The sequence below is a fragment of the Felis catus genome, chromosome D1, assembly GCF_018350175.1.
Source record: "Felis catus isolate Fca126 chromosome D1, F.catus_Fca126_mat1.0, whole genome shotgun sequence".
Taxonomy (NCBI): Eukaryota; Metazoa; Chordata; class Mammalia; order Carnivora; family Felidae; genus Felis; species Felis catus.
In genome coordinates this window covers 26,201,563-26,222,043 of record NC_058377.1, presented here as the reverse complement: position 1 = coordinate 26,222,043, position 20,481 = coordinate 26,201,563, and the positions used below count along the sequence as shown (strand labels likewise).

Here is a 20,481-nt window from a genome sequence, read left to right as displayed (position 1 = left end):
GGTTGAGCATACATATTCTTTCTCTCTGGGTCACAAGAATGAATGAATGAATGAATGAATGAATGAATAGGAATTCCACCTTTGACCACCACAGAAAAGCTTTATTCAAAGAATCATAGCTCATGGAAACACTTTAAGGAAAGAAGCCTTGGGAATGTCATACTGAGAAGGACACTAGTATCCAGGGGCAAGGAGATGTGTTCAGAATCACACAGCCAGAAGGCAGTAGGTCCACAATCTTACTCCAAAGACCTTATGGCTTCTTAGAATTTGTCTAGAATCATTCAGAGTCCCAAATAATCTCAGGAAAGGAAAGACTGGAGGGCACACACTAAGTGATTGGCAATATGTGTAAAGGAGTTACCACGTTCAAAGTAAACTCCTTCACATTCATTGGGCCTTGCTTTATATAAAGTACAGACTTTCTATGGATTCCATGGAAAGGGACAAATGTGACTTCTAATTTACGCATTTTCATATGATTATATACAGTACGGAGCTTTGTACTGAAAGAAACAGACCTGAGTTCCAATCTCAACTCTGCCACTTACTCATGTGACCTTGTTACTATCTATTTCTTAGTGTCCCTGTGTCTCATCTTTCTCACTGGAAAAGCAGTGATCACAACTATTACAGAGAGGGTCTCCCTTTAAGGTAAATGCCTCAATGCAGGAATGTGTCTGCCACGCGGTTACCATTTATAATTATTTCTATTTTAACTTTGCAGTTACCTGACAAGTGAAACACTCTGCTTATGCAGCTAATTGTTCTAACTTCCAAGGCTCAATGTCCCAGTTTGAAAAAAAAAAAAAAAACCGGAGCTCCCACAGAATGCTCCTCTATGCTGTACTCTAAACTGAGGATTGAAAACATGCTTCCAGAACACACAGCTGTCTAACGTGCTAAGAGCAATAATGAGTTGCCATGATATCCAGGGATAACACAATTAACAACGTCCTCCAAAACAATGTCCTCTGGGGCGACTTACCAATTATTTCAGTAAAATGTTCAGTCATGAGAAGAAAAGGAAGCTGGATTGGAACTGGGAGGATTCCTACCTCTCTCTCTCAGTGAAACTTGCTAAAAAGTAACCGTAAATATTCTAAATCCTTGCCTGTCTTTTCCCAAGGAGTTCCAAACAGAAGATCCAAGGTGGACCTGTTGGATTTGTTACCAACAAACAGACTTCCACGGGTGGCAAGAACAGGTCCTTCTGCATTTTATCCTACTTAGAGCATCCTGCGGCAGCTCTCTGGAACTTTTTCTTGATAATGTTTTCTCCTTTCACTGCCTCCAGCCCAGCTGGTCCATTTTATGAGGAGTAAGATTTCACTGAAAAGATCCAGAAGGTTGACTGAGTAAGACACTGTGAAAATTTCAGCCCGTCTGATCTACTCTGGCCACTGCAAGTGCCTACACGGGTTAAGATAAATTGCAGAACTTGTTCCTGCAACTCGTGGAAGTCTGTTCATGGACAACAAATCTGACAGATCCACTGTCCCTTCAGTCATGTCCAATTTGGCCACAATCCTCTAGATGTGGTCATTAATTCCTGCTGCTGACTGTGGCTGCACTGCTGAGCACCAAAGAAAGCCCTGTGGCACTGTCTACAGATCGTCCGGGTGGGATGTGGGCCCTACAGTACTTAGATTTCTTTGCTTCTCTGTACGTACAGTTGACTCTTGGACAAGAAAGAGTTTTCAGTGTGCCTGAAAATCACCATCTAACTTCTGATTCTCCCCAAAACTTAATTACTAATAGCTTTACCCACAACCTAAGCAGTTAACACATATCTTACATGTTATGTGTATTATGTACTGTATTCCTACAATCAAGGAAGCTGGGGGAAGGAAAATGTTATTAAGAAGATCATAAGAAAAAATACATCCACAGGGCTGTACTGTATTTATATATATAAAAAAAAAAAATCCATGTGTAAGTGGACCTGTGCAGTTCAAACCCGTGTTGTTCAAGAGTCAGCTGTACTGAGGCAGAGAGGGGTGGTCTAAGAAAGGGAAACACGTTGGCCAACTCCTGTTTGGGCCGCACTGACGAATATTTTCCCTTTGAGGGATGCAGAGAGATAAAGCCCCCAAAGGCCACATTTTTGTCAAATATCTTAACAGCAGTATTTCTAAATTGGAACTATTTTGCAGAGAAAAGAAAAAAGGTCTTGGATGTTAAGACAGGCTGAGCAAAGCACCTGCCACCACAGTTGTCACTGTAGAGTAATATGGTCTAGGTTAACTTCTCCAAATCACAGGATGGCCATTTATTATTCCTAACACACAGCTATCTATGTGATTTCCATGGTAACAGTTCTCATCCCTTCTTAACAAGCCTTGATACCACATATCAAAGTTTTAAAATCAAATCATGGGTCCAGGGTGCTTGGGTGGTTCAGTTGGCTGGGCGTCCAGCTCTTGATTGCGGCTCAGGTCATGATCTCATGGTGCATGGGTTCGAGCCTCACATTGGGCTCTGTGCTGACAGTGCAGGGTCTGCTTAGGATTCTCTGTCTCCCCTCTTTATCTGCCCCTCCCCATGCTCACTTGCTCTCTCTCTCTCTGTCCAAATAAATAAATAAACTTTAAAAAATAAAAATAAAAAATAAAATCACAGCTCCAAAATATAAGGACCACTCGGTCATTTCATATGGCAACACCAACATCATTCTTCCCTCTAATAAGCTACATTTTAATTTAGATTCTTGGTATTCACAGCTATCCCCAGACAATTTTTTTTAAAGTTAAATTGTCACTAGCAATGGACAAACCTTGCTCAAAAGCCAAGGGTGGTATATCATATCAGCAAATACATACAAATGCAAGATGCAAAAAAAAAAAAAAAAAAAGTTATTGTGATTTTAAACATCACTAAGAAGAGAAAAAAAAAACCTAATGACTCTTGCTTGCATGATTATGGATGTATATTTAAAACAAACACTTCTTGGAGCAATCACCTCCTAGTCCGAGTGCCCAGCTCAGAGAGCGCTTACTCATATGCCAAAGTATTACTTGGGGAAACGGCAGCTATCCTGGTGATAATAGTGCCCCCATCCAGCCAGGGGAGGTTAAGTGAGATCCAAAAGCCAATTACAGAAGCTACAGTGGTTGTTTTAGTGAGAGTTGTACACATGTATCTAATTATAAAGTGTTTTTATTTCCCCACTGTGAGATTGCGTACAGCAAGGTCTGCATTTAAAAGCTTCCCCTGTTTCAGGGCAGAAAAGCTATTAAGAAAGCCATCAAAAGGTCCACAAGATTAAGAGTTTCATGGACATCTAGGGTCTCCCATACTATCATTTTTCAATGTTTATATTACGAAAAATTTCAAACACACAGAAAAGAATAATGTAATGAACATCTGTATACCCACGACCAAGCTTTGTTAAATCTCGATGTTTGGCCATATTTTACATTAGGCCTTTTCTTTTCCTTAATAAACTATGACATAGGACAATAAAAACCTGTGGGTCGCCTTCCTAATCCCATACCTTTGCCTCCCTCAACAATATGTATCAGTCTGCATGTTTTCAAGCAGCATATAAATGGTATCAGGCTGTAGGTATCAATCTACAATTTGTTTTTTTCTCAACACTGTATTTCTAAAACTTATCCATATTCATACAAATAGATCTGGTCCATTCGTTTTCGTTGTATAGAATTTCACTGCTTAAAGGGAGCACATGTACTTTTATCCTTTTTCCTTCTGAAGGGCAGTTTGCTTTAGATTTGTCACTATCACAAACAACACAAAAATGACCAGTCTTAAACAGGTGTCCCTCTGCACACATACAAGGCATCAGCCCAGAGGGGGAGCGGGGGCTGGAAGGTACATGTGTATCTATAGCTTTACGGGTATTGTTACACTGCTCTCCGAAGGAATCGTACCGAAAAAACATTCCCACCACCACCAGTGTATGAGAATGTCTATCGCTGTCATCGATCAATAGAGTCAGATTCTTTGATTTCCACCTATCTGATGGGTGTGAAATGGTATCTCATTTTAATGTGTGTTCTCCTGATTAACAGTGAGGCAGAACATCCTTTCATCTTTACCATCTGGGTACTCATTTCTGTGAACGGCGAATTTTTCTACCTGCCCTTTTTCTCATTGCTTTGTAAGAGATCTTTCTGTGTCCTGTGACTTTGGGAAAATTACTTCTCGGCTTTCCATTGGTAAAGTGGCAATAGTAACACCTACCTCTTAGAGATGATCTGAAGCTGATCATAGAGCACTCAGTCCCATGCTTATTACACGTTAGGCACTCAAAAAAACCAGTCACTCTTTCTATGACTGTTATGAATGTGAATAAGAAGGTTCAGTGTATTTCTAACATATCTCAAGTTTATAGCTGCCTTTGGGATAAATAAAGCAGGATTCAGGAAGAGAAGCCTGGGCAACTCTCTGTGCCCAAGCTATTTCCCCACCACAGAAGAGATAAAACAAGGACTCTGTTCTTTGTAAGTTACCATGAGTTAAATGTACAAAGTCGCTTCCTATAAACATTGCTTAAACTAAGCATCTACCTTGAACTTCCTTCAGTCTACAAGCGGCTGTGCTCCGGTCTGTGAAATGACCATAATCCTGAATTTCAACAAAGGTTATGTTACAGAATGAAAAGAACTCTGAGGAGAGGGAAGTGGGTGGTGGAGGCTGGCAGGTTCATCAGTATCGGGAACTCGCCAGGTATTCCTGGGGTGGAAATACAGCCACGACTTCATGAGACTGCACCAAGCCCAAGAACATTCCATTTTCCCACACTTCATAAGCGATCCTTGAATAAGAAAAGCCAAAGGACCATCATCATATCACTGATCGCACCTAAGGGTTTTTGTTGTTTTGTTTTTTTTTAAATAGTGACACTGACATCGCCGAGGTGGCAGGCAATCCTTTTCAATGCACATTGTGAAAATGTTTATCTATCCCCAATATCGACAGGAACATGCTGCTAAGGACGTGTTGGTAAGCTAGAAGGATGCAGTAAAAAGGAATCACGTAAGCCTGTCTGCTTGAACTCTTAATGTATTTAGTTTCATGGTGAGATCCTCCCAGATTGGCTTCTATTCAGTCGTATCTTGACCTTTCCTTGGAGAAAGGCCATGTTCATCTTTATGAACTCTGCCAGTGGAGTCAGAAAGCATATATAGCTGTTCTCCAGGCCTATCAAGTAGTCCTGACATCAGCTTCAGCTGGTGACTGGCAGGGTCCCTTTTCAGATGTACTTGCACATCATCTAACGTTCAGAATTATCTCCCTCCGTATTCAGTTTCAACTGGCACTAAAGAAACCAGAGACTTTCTTTTGCGACTAAAGTGAGGCCCTCTACCCCACCCCCGCCCGCACCCCCCCCCCCCCGCATCTCCTCCAGGGCAGTCATGTGTAAGAGTCAACTCTAGCCCAAACATAATTAGACCATCTTCTGATACCTATCTAGGAGCACTGCTTTCTTCCTTAAACGTATGCCAAGTTTCCACTTTCGAGAAGTTAAATTGCCATATAAAAATGCCCTGGTGATGATGAGTAATTAGACACTGTAATGGAAAATTAACTGTGTTTTTATTTAGAGCATTCATTTGCACAAGACTTTTTTTTTTCTAACTGCTATTAAGCTGCAATAAACATAAATTAAATCCTGAGAGTTTGCAAAGGTTTTCTGGTTAAAAACAAACAAACAAACAAACAAGCAAACAAAAACTTCTCATTCTGGAACCGTTTGTTTTGTTAATATCACCAAGTTTATACAAGGTTCTGAATTGAACCCCATTATTAATACATTCTGATGTCAATTTTAATCCCGTCAACTGTGCTGTAGAGGAAGAAATAACCATTCCAATCTCACAGGCAGCTAACGCAGAGACAGGCACCAGAGAGGCAGCCGAGAAGGGCTTGTCACATGCGTCAAGGGCCTTCACCCGAATAGCCACAGTCCCTCTCTTTTTCCCACTTTGTCATGCTGCTTCCGAGGGAAGTGGGCCACTTACAGGCGTGGTTCCTGACAGTTCGGAACACCCGTAGGCTCTGGGCAGCCCTTGGTGAAGAGGCTGATCCAGCTGTGAACGTGGGGTTCATCTCTGGTGTCACACTGAAAGCACCAGCTCCATGAGCCGCGGTGTAAACCAGCATTCCCCAAAGAACGATGTCAAAGGAGGTTTAAATCTGTACATCTCAACCCAATCCCTACAGCCCCTCTGTTCCAATCCTCCGGTCCCACATTCCACTGAAAAGTTCATCAGCAGGTTCGGCCACAGGCCCTGGGTTAACTTCAATTTGGAGCTGGATTCACGCAGCCCGCACGCTGGCGGGGCAGGTTCTGGGACACCCACCAAAGTTCACAGGATTAGTACAGATGAGGGAGACTCAGATCGCATGGCCTACCTAAGCTTTTCATCTCTGTTCCTCCCAGACTGCAAAACAACATGCAAATGACACCTAAAAATGCTTTTGGCTTAACATTTTTTCAGTCTCCCCTCAGTGAATGCTGAATGCTTGGGCAGGGCCCAGACTCCGGGTGGCTCGTTTTAAGGGGTCCGGCACGTATGGAAGCAAAATCAACTTTAGCCATTTACTATCCATGCACCGACAGGTATCTCAGAAGCCCCATGAGTTCTGCTGGGGAGTGGGGGGGAGGTCATGCTGAAGGACAGGGGCTTCGTGCAACGCTGAATGGAGAAGCGTCAGGAGTTCTAGGGAAACCCACTCTTTTACTTTTTCCCTACTCCTTCCCTTTTCTTTTTTTTTTTTTTCATTTTAATCTCTCCTTACAATTTAAACAAGCTTTTATAATCCTTACTGCTTTCCTATAGATTCTTGGGATAGATACATTCAAGCTAACAATCTTTTCACTTAGATTCCCTAGGTAGGTTAAATAAAACTAGCAACTTTATGCAATCCACGCTTGTATCCAAATGCAGTTTTAATCGAGAGAGGTACAACCAACAAGAACTTGAGCAGACTGGCTTCATTAAGGAGTTACCGTCTACACCATTTCATTTTGGTTGTATTTCACGGGATTAATATGATAGTTTGGTTGGTGATAACACCCTTTAGGTGGAGTTCAAAGACAAAATTCTACATGGTAAGCAAAAATATTAAATTGTCATAATGTTCCCCCATCCCAATTCCAAACTGCCCATCATATGTTCTAGAGAAGAACAAAGAAGGGCTCAGTAGTGGGTCTACAGGTAGTTTAGAGGAATGTTTAAAGTATCCCAACTGTGAGTCAAGATTTACAATAAACTTAAACACAAGGACTCTATAACAGTGCCATCACCAAGCAAGTATAAATAGCTGTAGAATGAAATTATTAAATTAAATGATACAAAAGACTGTAGACATTTGGAGAGGCATTTTAACATGTGAACTACACATTCTCCCATGGGTTATTAGGAAAATCAGAACCGGAGAAGAAGCTGCTAATAAACTCTATTCACTAGTTCAAACTGACTCCGAAGGGTCCCCTGAGCCTCCCTGTTTAACAAAGGAGTTACAAAATTTAAGGAGTAAATGAGACAACAGCTGAGGATCCCAGAAGAGCGCAGCTCCAAATATATTCTGACCCTGGATGAGTCCTATATCCTGCGCACCCCTCATTTTATTTACCCTTAGAATGGGAACAGGAGAAGCAGTTATAAGTAATTGCTAATAAAAGCCTATTTGCCTCTGGCAGAAATGCAAATGCTTGGTGATAATGATCATTCTCCCAAACCCCAGTTTACATTTTTCCATTAACATTTCAGTCCTCAATGCTCAGGTTCCCAAGATCCTGTGGGTTTTGGTCTTAGACTAACAGACCAAGCTGAGATTTGGGGAATCACGGGAGCCAACTCCACAAAGCAATAGCTGGCTGTCCAACTCCCAAAGAAGTCATTACACATGTCCCCACCTCATTTCATTTTTCACTGGGATGACACCCAATCTTTGTGATCAAAATGAACCCAAGGACACCACCCGAAAGAACTTGTTTCTCTTGGACCCACCAAAGGATAAAATGTTCTCAATGCCATCTCTTAAGATAAACACCCTTCCCCAAATACCCCTTTTAATTGGCTGGTTGACTGTCCCTTGGGTGTGAGTACACGGATTTATCCCGGGTGTGTAACCAAATTGGAAAAGTCTTCTCGATTTCTGAGTCCCCTAACGAGAAGGGCAGCAGTGCCCAGTGTGGACTGAAAGTGTCTAAGCACTGATGTGACCCCAGCACTTCACAAGAAAAAACTATATTCTAACTGGGAAGATTAGATTCTAACTGTGACCTCTGTGATCCCTTCCAGCTCTGTAACCGCAACAGTCAGCTCGACACGACTGGCCACCGAAGGTCACCGGGAAATCCAACAGAACCATTCCACCGGAGAAGGAGAAAGGAATTAGCCTATAGGTTTTGGTGGATTATTTAAAAAAGCCCTGTGCTGGTCACAGGCTGAAAATGTCCCAAATATCTACAATTCACCTTTCCCCCAAAATGTGCATGTGCAAGTCTAGGGCAATTCTAGGTTATAAGTATAAGTAATTATAATAAAACTCTAAGTAATTAGCACAGTAGGTTGGTTTCTCGGCATCCCTATGAAAACCCGTAGGATAAACTGTATCCTTGTTTTTGTGAAGCAGGCTATTCATCGTTTCCAAACAATCCTCAAATTTAGAAACCGCCTGTTTCTAAAGGTCAAACTGAAAGAGAGAGCCTTCAAAAACGACTCTGCCAGTATCTTTGCAATGGATTCCAGCCTGAGGAACCAGATTTCTCCAAGCTACTCTTCCCCCCAAGAAACGTTAATCACAACCAAAAAGGTGAAATAATGTACTCAAGAGCTAATAGTATTTATGACATCCTCAACTGCACCTCAGTTTTGGTTTTTAATCTGTCAATGTTCTAACACGTATGAGAGAATGTTAACGGATTTCTAAACGGCAGTATATTCCCATTCTAATTGGGGATTGCTGTTACCAGATTTAAACAAAACAAAACAAAACAAAACAAACAAAACACGTTACACACTAAATAAATTCCAAACATATTTCACCCCTCATAGATGGTCTGAATAACAAACTTTTTTTTTTTTTTTTTTTCAAATGGAGGCTCTCTTTGGGCTTAGTTGGTTTTTTCTTTTTTTTTTAATTTTATTTTAAATTTAATGACAAATGTTCCTTTAGCTTGGCCTCAAAGGATAGGATTCCCGTCCTCCTTGCCTATTTTGTGATGTAGAACATCTCTTGGGAAACTTCAGTAAATTTAGAGACAGCCTCCTAAGCCTAAAATTACTGCATTTGTAATAAGAAAGGGCCTGTTAAAACAAACAACAATTTTTTTGGAGGTGAGTATTCCATCAAGGTTAGAGTGTCTAATAATAAATGACTGTCAGGTGATGATCTGCCTGATGAAAAATGTTTCCATTTCTCAGTTTACTTGAATACATGTTCCTCTGCCTGAGGAGATTCAGTACCATAAATTGGCATCTGGATTACTAAATCTAAACAACAAGGACTACTTAATTATGTAGAGGCTTTTTAAATGCTGTGGCTTTTGTTCCACACCAATTTTATATACTTATTGTGCAGGGTGGTAACTTTTTTTATTCTTACTTCATTATTTTACCAGGCAAGGTTCACTTCTGGTAGTTATTTAAATCTTAAGAACAGCAAACCAAACGATGAGAAAGTTCAGTAATTTTAATTCCAATTTGTGCCTTTCACTTGATTTGAACTTTTTATACATCAGTTCTATGAAAAGTGCTAAATAATTATCTTTATCCAGCAAATGTATATTTACATATATAGTTGTATGATGAATGCCAGCAACTTATTGCCAGTTTTTTAATTAATAAAAAAAGATTAAGTTTATCCAGTCTAAGATTTTTGATCTTGAACATAACTGTTAAAAACAACAAAAATGCTTTGAAAGTGTGGTATTTGCAAAACCCTTGAGAAGTCACTAATGGGATTCCCATGATCTAATACACGTAAGGCTTTAACTGTAATTGTAAACCCACTAAAGGCTTATGATCCGAAAGTATGGACTATTGTAGCCAGTTTTTATGGGCTTAATTCCACTGGCAAATCCCAGTTTCTATATTTTAAATCTCAACGAGAGCAAAATCATGACCTTTCAAAAGAACAATCTAAAGAAAGTAAACACTGAAATGACAGGGCAAGAAAACCATTACCAACAACCACCCTTTCATACAAACCATCAATGAACTTCAAAAGCACAAGGCTAAGCAAAACTTTCAGCTCGTGATATATGTACAATTCACCCTTAACAGTCTCAAAACTACATATGAATCAACTTACTTCCTTCCGACTGATTTCCCATACAAGATTTAGTGAAATACAGAACTTACTCAGCCCGTATTAATGACTGGACCTCTGTTTTCTGAGCAATTTATTCTTTTTTTTTTTTTTTTTTTTTTTTTTTTAGCATGTTATTACTATGATCCAATTCTGTGACTGCTAAAAGCCAGGAAAACTGCCTTCAGGACAACACACAGCAGAAAGTCGCTAAAAATTGTGCCGGCCCTGCGTCACACCTAGGTGTTCAGATTTGTTCTGTTTTGTCCTAGGGTCCTGCAGGAGGGCAATGTCTTAGCAGGGTGCATTGAAATTTGTGATTAAATCTTATTTTTCCTCAAAGGTGTCTGAGTTATTATAGCACATGATAATTTATGCTCATTACAAGATTCAGCCTACCTCCCCTACCCAATATATATGTAGTCTATTCGTTCGAGGGTTTGCACATGGCAGACACAAAAATGTAAAAATATACACATCAAGGATATCTACCTCGTTCCTAAAGTGTCTTAGTTGTTTCTTGTCTCATATACTTATCGGTTCTTAAAATTCGGGATTGCAAGTTTTGTGATGGCCTATCAGGCCTAATCCCACCTTACAGATAAAATTTATTTTACGAAGGTATAACTGAATATAGTATTCATCTTAGAACCAAATACATGTAGGAACAACTTGGTTTTGAAATAACTTTGCTGTACGTATTTGGGACAATCCAAGAAACCAAGGATTCCAAGAACTATGTACTAGATGCTTCAGGCCTGAAAGTTAAAAAAAAAAAAAAAAAGTCTTTTAAAAACACTGCCAGCAATAATAATAATTAAATAAAAACACTGCTAGCTCTTTGCTTTACTTTTTCAATATAAATTATTTCATGGCACCCATGCCACAAACATAAACTCAAAGTTCCTTTTCGTTGGGAAATACTAAATGTTTACCTTCAGTTGAAACCACAGCTGATAACTTATTTTTTTTTATAAAAGTTGCTTCAACTTTTTTTTTCTATGCCTGCTTTTCGATAGCCTAAATCCTTTGAATGCCAGGGTGCACTCTGAAACTTGGAGCTTCTCTTAATGCACTCAAAGCTTTAAAAATGCCTTTGGACTTACTTTCTACACAAACCTACGACTTTTTCAATGTATTTATTAAATGTTATCTTTCCTATTGGCCTGAGTTAGGTCTTGTGGATAGAGGAAAACAGACGTGAAGAATGTTTTTATTGTTATGCCTGTTGTTTTCTTAGTCACTTAAAACAAAAAGAGGTGACCTCCTCAGCTTGCATGCACCACAACGCGACGTCTTCCAGAACTACCGCCACAGAGGGAGATCCTTTTAAGTGAAGTTCAAGGATTTCTGGATCTTGTGGAGAACCTCAGGATACTGATTAACTTGTAAAACTCCCAGGGGAGACAAGAGGAGATTGGACAAGTTAACTCGAGGGGAGCCGCAACACCACGTCCTGAAACAACGATTCAGGCGTTGAACCGGGTCAAGTGTTTGAACTTTCCGGCCGAAAACCACAGCGGCGCTGGGAAGGGGGTAGCTCTTCTCCCGCGAGCAGGATCGCCCGCGTTGCAGTAGCGGCCGCTCCTAGGGGGCCGCTACCTCCACTCCACTTCCAAGCTCGCGATCGACACCTTGCCCGGCCCTTCCCAGGTCGCGGACGCCTGTGCGATGCCCGCCGCTGCCTAGTTTAGCCCCCCACCCCGGGCCGGCGCACAACACAAGAATCCCCGCGACCCTTCCTTTCGCCCTCCCGCGGGAGGTCGAAGGCGGGAAAGCTCCCGACAACGGCGCGAAAGCTACCGCACCCCACTAACCACCACCACCCCCGCTCTGAGGCGGCGCGTCTTACCGGTACAGGAATGCAGGGGCTTGGGTCGCACGACCAGCGACGGGCACACGGAGTAGAGGGAAAGTTTCTCAAAGTAGTCGCAGGTCTCCTTGGAAAGGATCTCGTCGATCATGAAAGTCTTGTAGCGCCGCCTGGCTGCTTTGAGTTGGCCGGGCGAGCTCAGCCTCAGCTCCGCGTGGCAGTGCATGGTGAGCCGGGGAGAGCGCCTGCCGGCCGGGGCCGCGGGGGCTGGCGCGCCGGCGGGGACCTCAGCCCGGCTCCTCGGCCGCCGGGAGGCGGCGGGCTCGGGAGGCGCGCGGAGGGGAGCGGGCACCGGGCGCGCCGGCCGCGCGTCTAGATCAGCATCTTCGCCGAGCCTTTTTGGGACAGCGCAGCTGTCAATCAGCGCGCGCTTCCTGCGGGGCCTGGTGCGGAGCCGCGCCGAGGGCCGGCCGCCGAGGGGCGTCGGCGCCCACCCCACCCAGTCCGCCCGTGCGAGCCGGCCGCGGACCTGCACGCCTCGAGCCCGCCTCTCTCGCTCGCCTCCTCCCGCCTCGCGGCGTCTCGCGCTCCTCTGCCAGCCTCTCTATTTTAAGACACTCGCTTTGGCTCTCCACCCCGCCCCCCTCCTGGGACGAGCTCCAGGTGTGTGTGCCGAGGGTGCGCGCGCGGGTGTGCGCGCCGTGCGGGGAGCGCGCGCCGCCCCCGCCCGCGGGCCGGGCCTCGGCCGCTCCTCCGGGACGCGACCCCGCGCACCTCCTTGGAGGTCCGGTACTCTCCACCCGCCACCCGGGGCGGGGGGCGGGCAGGCGCGCCTAGTTCTCCCGCTGGGAAGAAGTCGAGTCCTTGCTGAGGCTCCCGAGGCTGCGGGCCCCAGGGCCGGCGCCCCGACGACCCGCGGGTCCTTCTACCCCGTTTCCCAAGGACCCTCGGCGCTCCCTCGAGTTCCCTCCACGCGCTTGCCCCCAGCGGAGCCGCAAACCTGACCGCCCCCCACGAGATCCCAAACCGTAAATGACCCTTGCCCTGACCGTTATCCCAATAATGAATTGTAAAAATAAAAAGTAATCCCCCAAAGGCGTGCGTTCTTTTTTTTTTTTTTTTTTTTAAGTTTTAGCAAAAGGTTTTAAACCGTTTTCGCCGCCGGAAGAGCCAGCGCAGCACGATCCCGCGGTGCCTGCGGGCCCTCGTGCCGTCAGCCCCACTGGCGGCGGCTCATCGCCGGCCGCTCCCGGCCGCGCGGCTTCAGTTCCTGGTTCCCTCGAGACGCTGAGCTTTCGGAGAGCCGCGAGGACACGTGCTTACTGGGGGGGTTTGCCTTCTTCCTGCTGGGCTCCTAACCTCCGAGTCTGTTCCAACCAATCAATATCTGTAGGAACTTATGCGTTCTATTGGAATTGGTGGGCGAGGGGGTCCCGCCCGGTCTCCGCGCCCCGGACGGCTCCCGCTGCCTGCGTCCTAGCACCCCGCCCGGCGGCCGGCCGAAACCGCCCGCTGGCACCGGTTTCCCACGATTTTGTCTCCGAACTGGTGTGCGTGGGGCCAGAAGGAAAATGCACGAGAGGGAGATGTCGAATGACGGACGCGGACGGCCTCCTCCCAGACCGAGTTTGGGGCTGGGGACATCCCGCTCGGAACCTGCAAGCGGCCCGGAGTCGCGGCGGGCTCGCTGCGGAGCTGCTCGCCTAGGAGTCCGAGTCGCCGCGGAAGCAAGCGGACGCGAGCCCCTGGGCGGGTGGTTCAGGTCGAACGGAAGGGACACACCTGGAGGACTAATAAGTAGGCACTTAGAGAACATAGAGAGCAATAAACCGGATCAGAGCCTAGTATCAGACAGGGCCGGCAGGGAGACTTTGGGGAGCTTCATTCCCGAAGTGTTCACGTGTGCCAGCGTCCCCACTCGTCCCCTCCTCTCCATTTAGAATGGTTTTCGTTCGTTCTCCTTCTCCACGCACAGGCGGCTCGAGGGCCCGCGAAGACTGCGGCTAGGTGTCCCGGCGGCGGCGCGCCGCCCGCCACAGGGACTGTAGGTCGTCGCTCTGGGCCCAGGAGCGCCCCGGGCCCCGGTGGCCAGTAGTCCCCGCCGCCTGTCCTCTGTCCGGCGCCTGGCAGAGGACCGCTCCCGGCTCGGCTCGGGCCCCGTCGCACGATGCCAGCCCAGAGGGGTTCTCCAGGGCTTGGGCGGAGCGGGGACCAGCTGCTCCACGAGCTATGGACGGGTCCCAGGGGCGCGGCGCTCGCGCCGAGGACAATTTGGGGTAGGGGGTTATATTTTCTCCCTGACGAGCGCGGAGCTGTTGGCAGGCGCCGAGAAACCGAGTGTTTGGTGGGATTCGAGAGCGCGCGGCGTGGGGAGGACCCCACCGGCACCTCCAGGAGTGCTCCAGCGCCTGGGGCGCCGCACCTGAGTGACAGCCTCTCCTTTTACCGGGCGACCCAGGAGAGGGACTCAGCGTTACCCGTGTGGACTGTCCGGTCCTGCCGGGCGCTTTGGGGACGCGCTTATTCCGAGTTACTCTTCCCGGGCCAGTCTTTGCATGGCTCTTTTTCCCCTGCACCTCTTGTCTCCTTTTCCAGACTTATTCCCCCTCCTCCTCCCCGGCTGGCTCTCTCCGCCCCTTTAACCGCCTTAACTCCTCTCCTCTTCTTCCTTCCCATTCTTCCCTTTGCCCCCCCACCCCCTTCCCAGCACTTCGGCCTCCCCTCCCCTGTGTAACGTCTCCCTTCTCTTTTCTCTTCGACCCTCCTCTTCTTCACCCCATCTTCCATCCTGGTTTCTCTCTTTCTTTCTCCCCTTCTCTTCCTTCCCTTGCTCCTTCTCCTCTTCCTCTCTTCCTTCCCTCTCTTCAAACCCGGATCTGCAGCCGCGCTCCTGTGTCCCTGCGTCGCGGCGTTGCCACACGGGGGGCTGCAGGCAGCGCGTGGAGGGAACAGCGAGAAAGTCCTCACCGCCCTGCGGGAGGCAATCGCTCTCGCCTCTCTTGGCCTCGCCCCACCCCCGGACCTCCGCTCACCGCTTGGCCTCTGGACCACGGGCTCAAAATTTGCTCACACTCTCCCGCACACTGCCCTTCGATTTGAAATCTAACGCGTTTTAAATAGCTAAAGAATTTCTATTCAACTCCTTGGATTTTCCACTTTTTCCACCTCGCAGAGGGGGTCTGAGGGCACAAGACTCAGATGTAGGGGGGAGAGAATGATTCCAGATCCCGGGAGTCTGGAGCCTCGAGCTGTCTGTCGCTTATAATCAAAGCTGAGCCTCCATTTTTTCATTATAAATGGTAATCGTAATACCTACCTACTTCACAAGGTTGGCCTTTCATAATCCATGCCTTTACACAAGCTTTTCCCTTTATGAGAACGCCCTCCACAGCCTACCCCCTCCCTCCATCCCTGCCTGAAAAACTAGTTCAAGACCCATCTCAAATGTCACCTCCTCTGTGAAACGGTTCCCCACTCCCCAAGGCTGTTGATTCCTACCTCGGTGGTAGTGGTTCCTTTGCTGCATTATCTTTTACATGTTTATTTCACTCACTGGACAATGAGCTCCTGGTGTGTTACTCATCTTGTATAACCAATACTAGCATGGCACCTGGCACATAGTAGGTTCTCAGTAAGCGTGTCATGAATAAATGAATGCACGAAAGCTGAGATGATTCTGTAACGTGTGTGTGAAAGACCCAAGCATATAATGGGACTTGAAATCTTGTACTGAATTGGTCTTTCTCCTCAAGTGAGTCTTTGCCTCTCTCTTTTCTTGATATTTTTGTTTTTTTAGCAATGGCATCTAGCCCAATTCCCATTTTGCTCCCATCTCTCTCTTTTCCCTCCCTCTCTCCTTCTCTCAGACTGTAAAGGGCTTCTGTGGGAGGAAGCACACCCCAGCTGTCAATCATGAAGTGGGGCTTTGGTCAGGAATAGTCAGGGGTTTAGTTTCCAACATTAATGAAGTGGCTGGAACAGCAAACATCTGCCAAAGAGACTCAAACCTTTTCCAGCTGCTGGAGACGCACAGACACTTCCCAGCCTCCTGTGACTCTACCCAGGCAGTGTCTGCCCTGGTGCCCAGGGAGGGGAACACACACAGAGAGGAACAGAACCGTCTGCAGTGAGCCATGCTTGGGCAGGCATGGAAAGGGATAAAAATTCAGGAAATCAGCCCCCCATTCCATCTGGCACCTGATTCCTGGGGACAGAGCCCAGCCAGAAAGAAGGGGACAAGGACATCTTTGCAACGTTAGGAGGCTCAGACAGTCAAACACCAAGAAATCCCTCTTTCCTACTTCAGTTCACACCTGGTATCTCCACTCAACTAGAACTCATAAAATTTAATAAAACAAAGTGGTTTTTAAAAATTCTAGGGCAGCATTGAAATTGCATGCAGGCTTTCACCCTAGATGAACTCAGCTTGATTTTTAGTTTATCCTTTTATAACCTTGGGCTATGTGTCAACGTAGATCTTCAGAAGCAGCCACACCAAAGGTCTTATAAATACATTTCCAATCTCTTTTCTCCAAAGAAGGGAAGGGGGACAAAAGAACTTTTTATATTCTAGTAAAGTGTATTTAATAACTTGTATTTCAGTTGCTGAGTTTTGAAATCGTTTCAGACACGTAAAAGCAAAATAGGGAAAGCCTTGTAAGTTAATATTCCCCTGGGCCCCAGGGCCATGCCCACACTGCCGTCTGTGGAGCCCAGCACGGCAGCCTTGCACAACAAAAAGTTAAAGGTGGTATACAAGGAGGCTAGCTTATTTGTAATGATGATATTAATTTACAAGAACTGCTCTCATACACGGTAAAACATCGTTTCAAGAGAGGGCACAAATGTAATCCACTTGACAAATGAGCTTGGGAAGGTCTGAGTAAGTCTTTCTGTCTTTTCTCAAAACGGTTTTCTGGAGGAAAAGTTTAAACTGAAAAAATAACCCACAAAAACCTAAGACAATTAACTATATCTGCAGAGCTCTAAAATGTTATGAAGACTGGAAATGCAGTTAATTGTGCAAATGTTTCCAAATTTTTAATAGTTTGGTATACAGGTTAAAATAATTTGTTTTGTGGGTGCCTGGATGGCTCAGTCGGTTGAGCGTCTGACTCTTGGTTTCGGCTAAGGTCACGATCTTATGGCTTTGTGGGTATGAGCCCCTAGTAGGGCTCTGTGCTGGCAGCTCAGAGCCTGTTTGGGGCTCTCTCTCTCCTCTCTCTCTCTCTCTCTCTCTCTCTCTCTGTACCTCCCCCATTTGTACTATTTCTGTCTCAAGATAAACTTTAAAAACATTTTTTAAATCAAATAATATCATTAGTTTTGCGAATCCTTTCCCTTTCTTACTGGTGTTATCGTGACCTGAGACAGCCCTATTGCTGCCAATGGCCTGTGTGCTTTGATTATCTCAACTGACATAGCCAGGCAAATAAAATTTGATCTCTCCCATCTTTGTCATAATGTGGTGAAAATAAATATGAGTGTTTAGAGCATCCCTGGCCTCGACATCATTTTTCTCCACAGGAAAACCCTTCACCAAGGAGAGAACTACAAACAGAAAAGGTACATCTCAATGTGCAGTGGGGCAGAGCCCTGGGGTAAGTGGAAAAAAACCTTTGAGCCAGGCAAATCTGGGTTCCATCCTGGCCAATCACTTAGTAACTCCCCTGACCTCTGGTCTCCAACTGTAACATGTGGGCGATGGCAGCCAACTGGAGGTTTGCTGAAAGAGTCCATGCAAGATCGTGTGCACGGCACTCCCACCACCTTTGCCCTGAGTTCAATTGGCGACCAAAAAGCATCACCCCAAAAACCTGCTTTTTAAAAAGCATCAGAGCCTTTGCTATTTTGCTGTGTTTGGGTTTGGGTTTTGCTCCATGTTCAAAACCCAGGATCCACCGAGAAATAAAAAGTGGGGGAAGGAGGAAGCAGAGGAGTGTTGCAGAGGACTGTTGTTCACTAAAAGGAAATGGCCTGGCCACCAAGAGTCCCCAAGTGCTACTTAACATCTGGCACCTACAGCCACAGACTCAGCACATCTGCAGGCGTCAATCATTCTAACGAGCACTTCGCAAGAGACTGACTCATTTATAGTTGTTACATTTTCTTGTCTGCAAAAAAAAAAAAAAAACAAAACAAAAAAACCCCACAAAAACAAAACCAAACCAAAAAACAACAAACAAACAAACAAACAAAGCAAACCTGATCCTGCACCCACTGGGTGACATCCCATTCAAATCATCTCATAAAATATTTTTATTCTCTCCTTTGCCTCAAGCAGGCCAGGTTGGGTTTCTCATGAACTCTTTGTCATGTTCCCTAACACAGGGCTAGTCAGCAACCCAGCAAGGCAGGATCTCAGAGAACAGGCACTTAGCAGTGGGACATTCACATGGCCCGTAATCGAGGACAAGCAGGCTCTTGTGTCAGCCAGCGCAGGGAAAGACTCGTGGGGCCAGTCGGCCTTCCGAACCCATGAAGGTAAAACAACACTCATGAGAGCTTTGAATGATTAAAGAAATTTGCTGGTATGATTGTCGTTTGCGAATACAGAAGAACATTTACCAAGGACACCGGGTGCCAGTCAGAGAATGTAATGGTTTCTGCGTTCTAGTTTCCGCAGAAAGAAGAAGCTTGTACAAACTCGTGGACATAGGTGCTAATCACCCACTTAGGTCTACGCAGAGGGGGTGTGCCTTTGTGTGCATGCATGCCTGGCCTCATGGTCTGTAGACTTTTTTTTTTTTTTAAGAGGGATGAAAAACTGGGTAAGAAAGAGGAACTTTTAAAAAGGGGGAAGGAGGTGCGGCACCTGGGTGGCTCAGTCGGTTAAGCGTCCAACTTTGGCTCAGGTCATGATCTCACGGTTGGTGAGTCCAAGCCCCTTGTCTGGCTCTGTGCTGACAGCTCAAAGCCCAGAGTCTGCTTCAGGTTCTGTGTCTCCCTCTGTCTCTGCCCCTCCCCTGCTCTCTCTCTCTCTCTCTCTCTCTCTTTCTCTCAAAAATAAATAAACATCAAAAAAAAAAATGTTTTTAAGGGGGAAAGGAGAGACATTTGAAAATCTTGTTGGCTAAACAAATTCAAGACAAATCCATAATCTGCGGAGAAAAAAGAAAAAGGAGCCAAGTTGCCCAGCCAAAACTTCACATTTTTAGTACCCTTCTGTCCTGGGTTCGGCCTAGGTTACAATGCAGGCCTTCATGCATGGAACAGCATGTAGACCGTTTCCTTTTTGAAAAAATAAACCCCAATTTGAAATATTTCTTATGAAGATGGCCTCGTAAGAGAAAATTGACCTCTGTGAGCTATTTAGAGTGAATGTTTTTATTATCAAGAGAGATTACAATGCGGCAGATACGCTCAAGCAAAATGGTCCTTGCTTACTTTCAAAAGTTACAGGGGTGCTCAGATCTAAATCAGCTATAAATTACCGAAGTAAATGAATGGGGTGATGCCAATCTCTGTGCATTGCCATTACACAAGCAGCCTGCCCTTTTAAAAGGGATTTGAAGTCATCACAGAACAGAGAATCCCCGATATTATTGCCAATCTACATCCTGATACGTTTACTTAAGTCAATTATTGAGTCTCTTAGATTATGTCTACATAAGCTGCCAAAACATCTGGTCATTTCAATCAGTTCGATAAAAGGTTCTGCCAAGCCAGGGGAAAAAATTAGTCAAATTAGTCCTTTGTATAGGCAGAACAATGGATTATTTTCTCAGGGAAGTCAGTAAATGGATACAGCTCAAAAGGTTTTGGTTTTCGCTTCTGAAACCAGAATACAGTCCAGAGTTCCTGAAGGAGGTTGTGATTTTTATCAAGTAAATGTTTGGGAGGTATTCTGACAGAATTTCTGTCCAAAATGTCATGGATATGAAGATGACTTAGCCACATTTCTGAGACAGTTCTGTGCTCATTTGACTTCTATGTTCTCAAGGTTGGGACTATGCCAGAACTAGGCCAGACTGGTGTTTCCTAAATGTTGAAAAATAAAAGCGGCAATACTAGAAATCACAGAATAGTGTGTATTCCCCCTGGAACTTACTAGCGTTTCTATGAGCATGTGACCTCACTTCGGGATCCCAGCCCAACATTCTGCCCATATTACTCCATTTTCCTTTCACATTACAGTTCTCACTTAAGGACTAAAAATTCTCTGATCTGAAACGTTTTATGGAATGATTTAGTTCAGAAATCTGTATTAGAATGCAAGGTCCTGCTTGAATAAATGCATTGGGAGAACATCTTTTATGTTCATTTCAGGCAACATTAAGTACAGATAACCTACCCATGTCCGGTTTTATATGGCTTTGTTTTCTGTGCATTTATTTGAAGTCTTTTTAAAGCCACAATTAGAAATGATTATTGTTATAATT

General features: G+C 45.2%; 1 protein-coding gene across 1 annotated transcript in view; it reads right to left on the bottom strand.

Annotated features, from left to right (window-relative positions):
- Positions 1-12,694, bottom strand: part of BARX2 (BARX homeobox 2) — a 76,037-nt gene extending 63,343 nt beyond the window's left edge. Inside the window, exon 1 of the mRNA XM_003992585.6 lies at positions 12,140-12,694. Within this exon, the coding sequence (XP_003992634.5) occupies positions 12,140-12,326 (187 nt within the window). The 5' untranslated portion in view covers positions 12,327-12,694. The remainder of the gene's footprint in view (positions 1-12,139) is intronic.
- Positions 12,695-20,481: the final 7,787 nt, after the last annotated feature.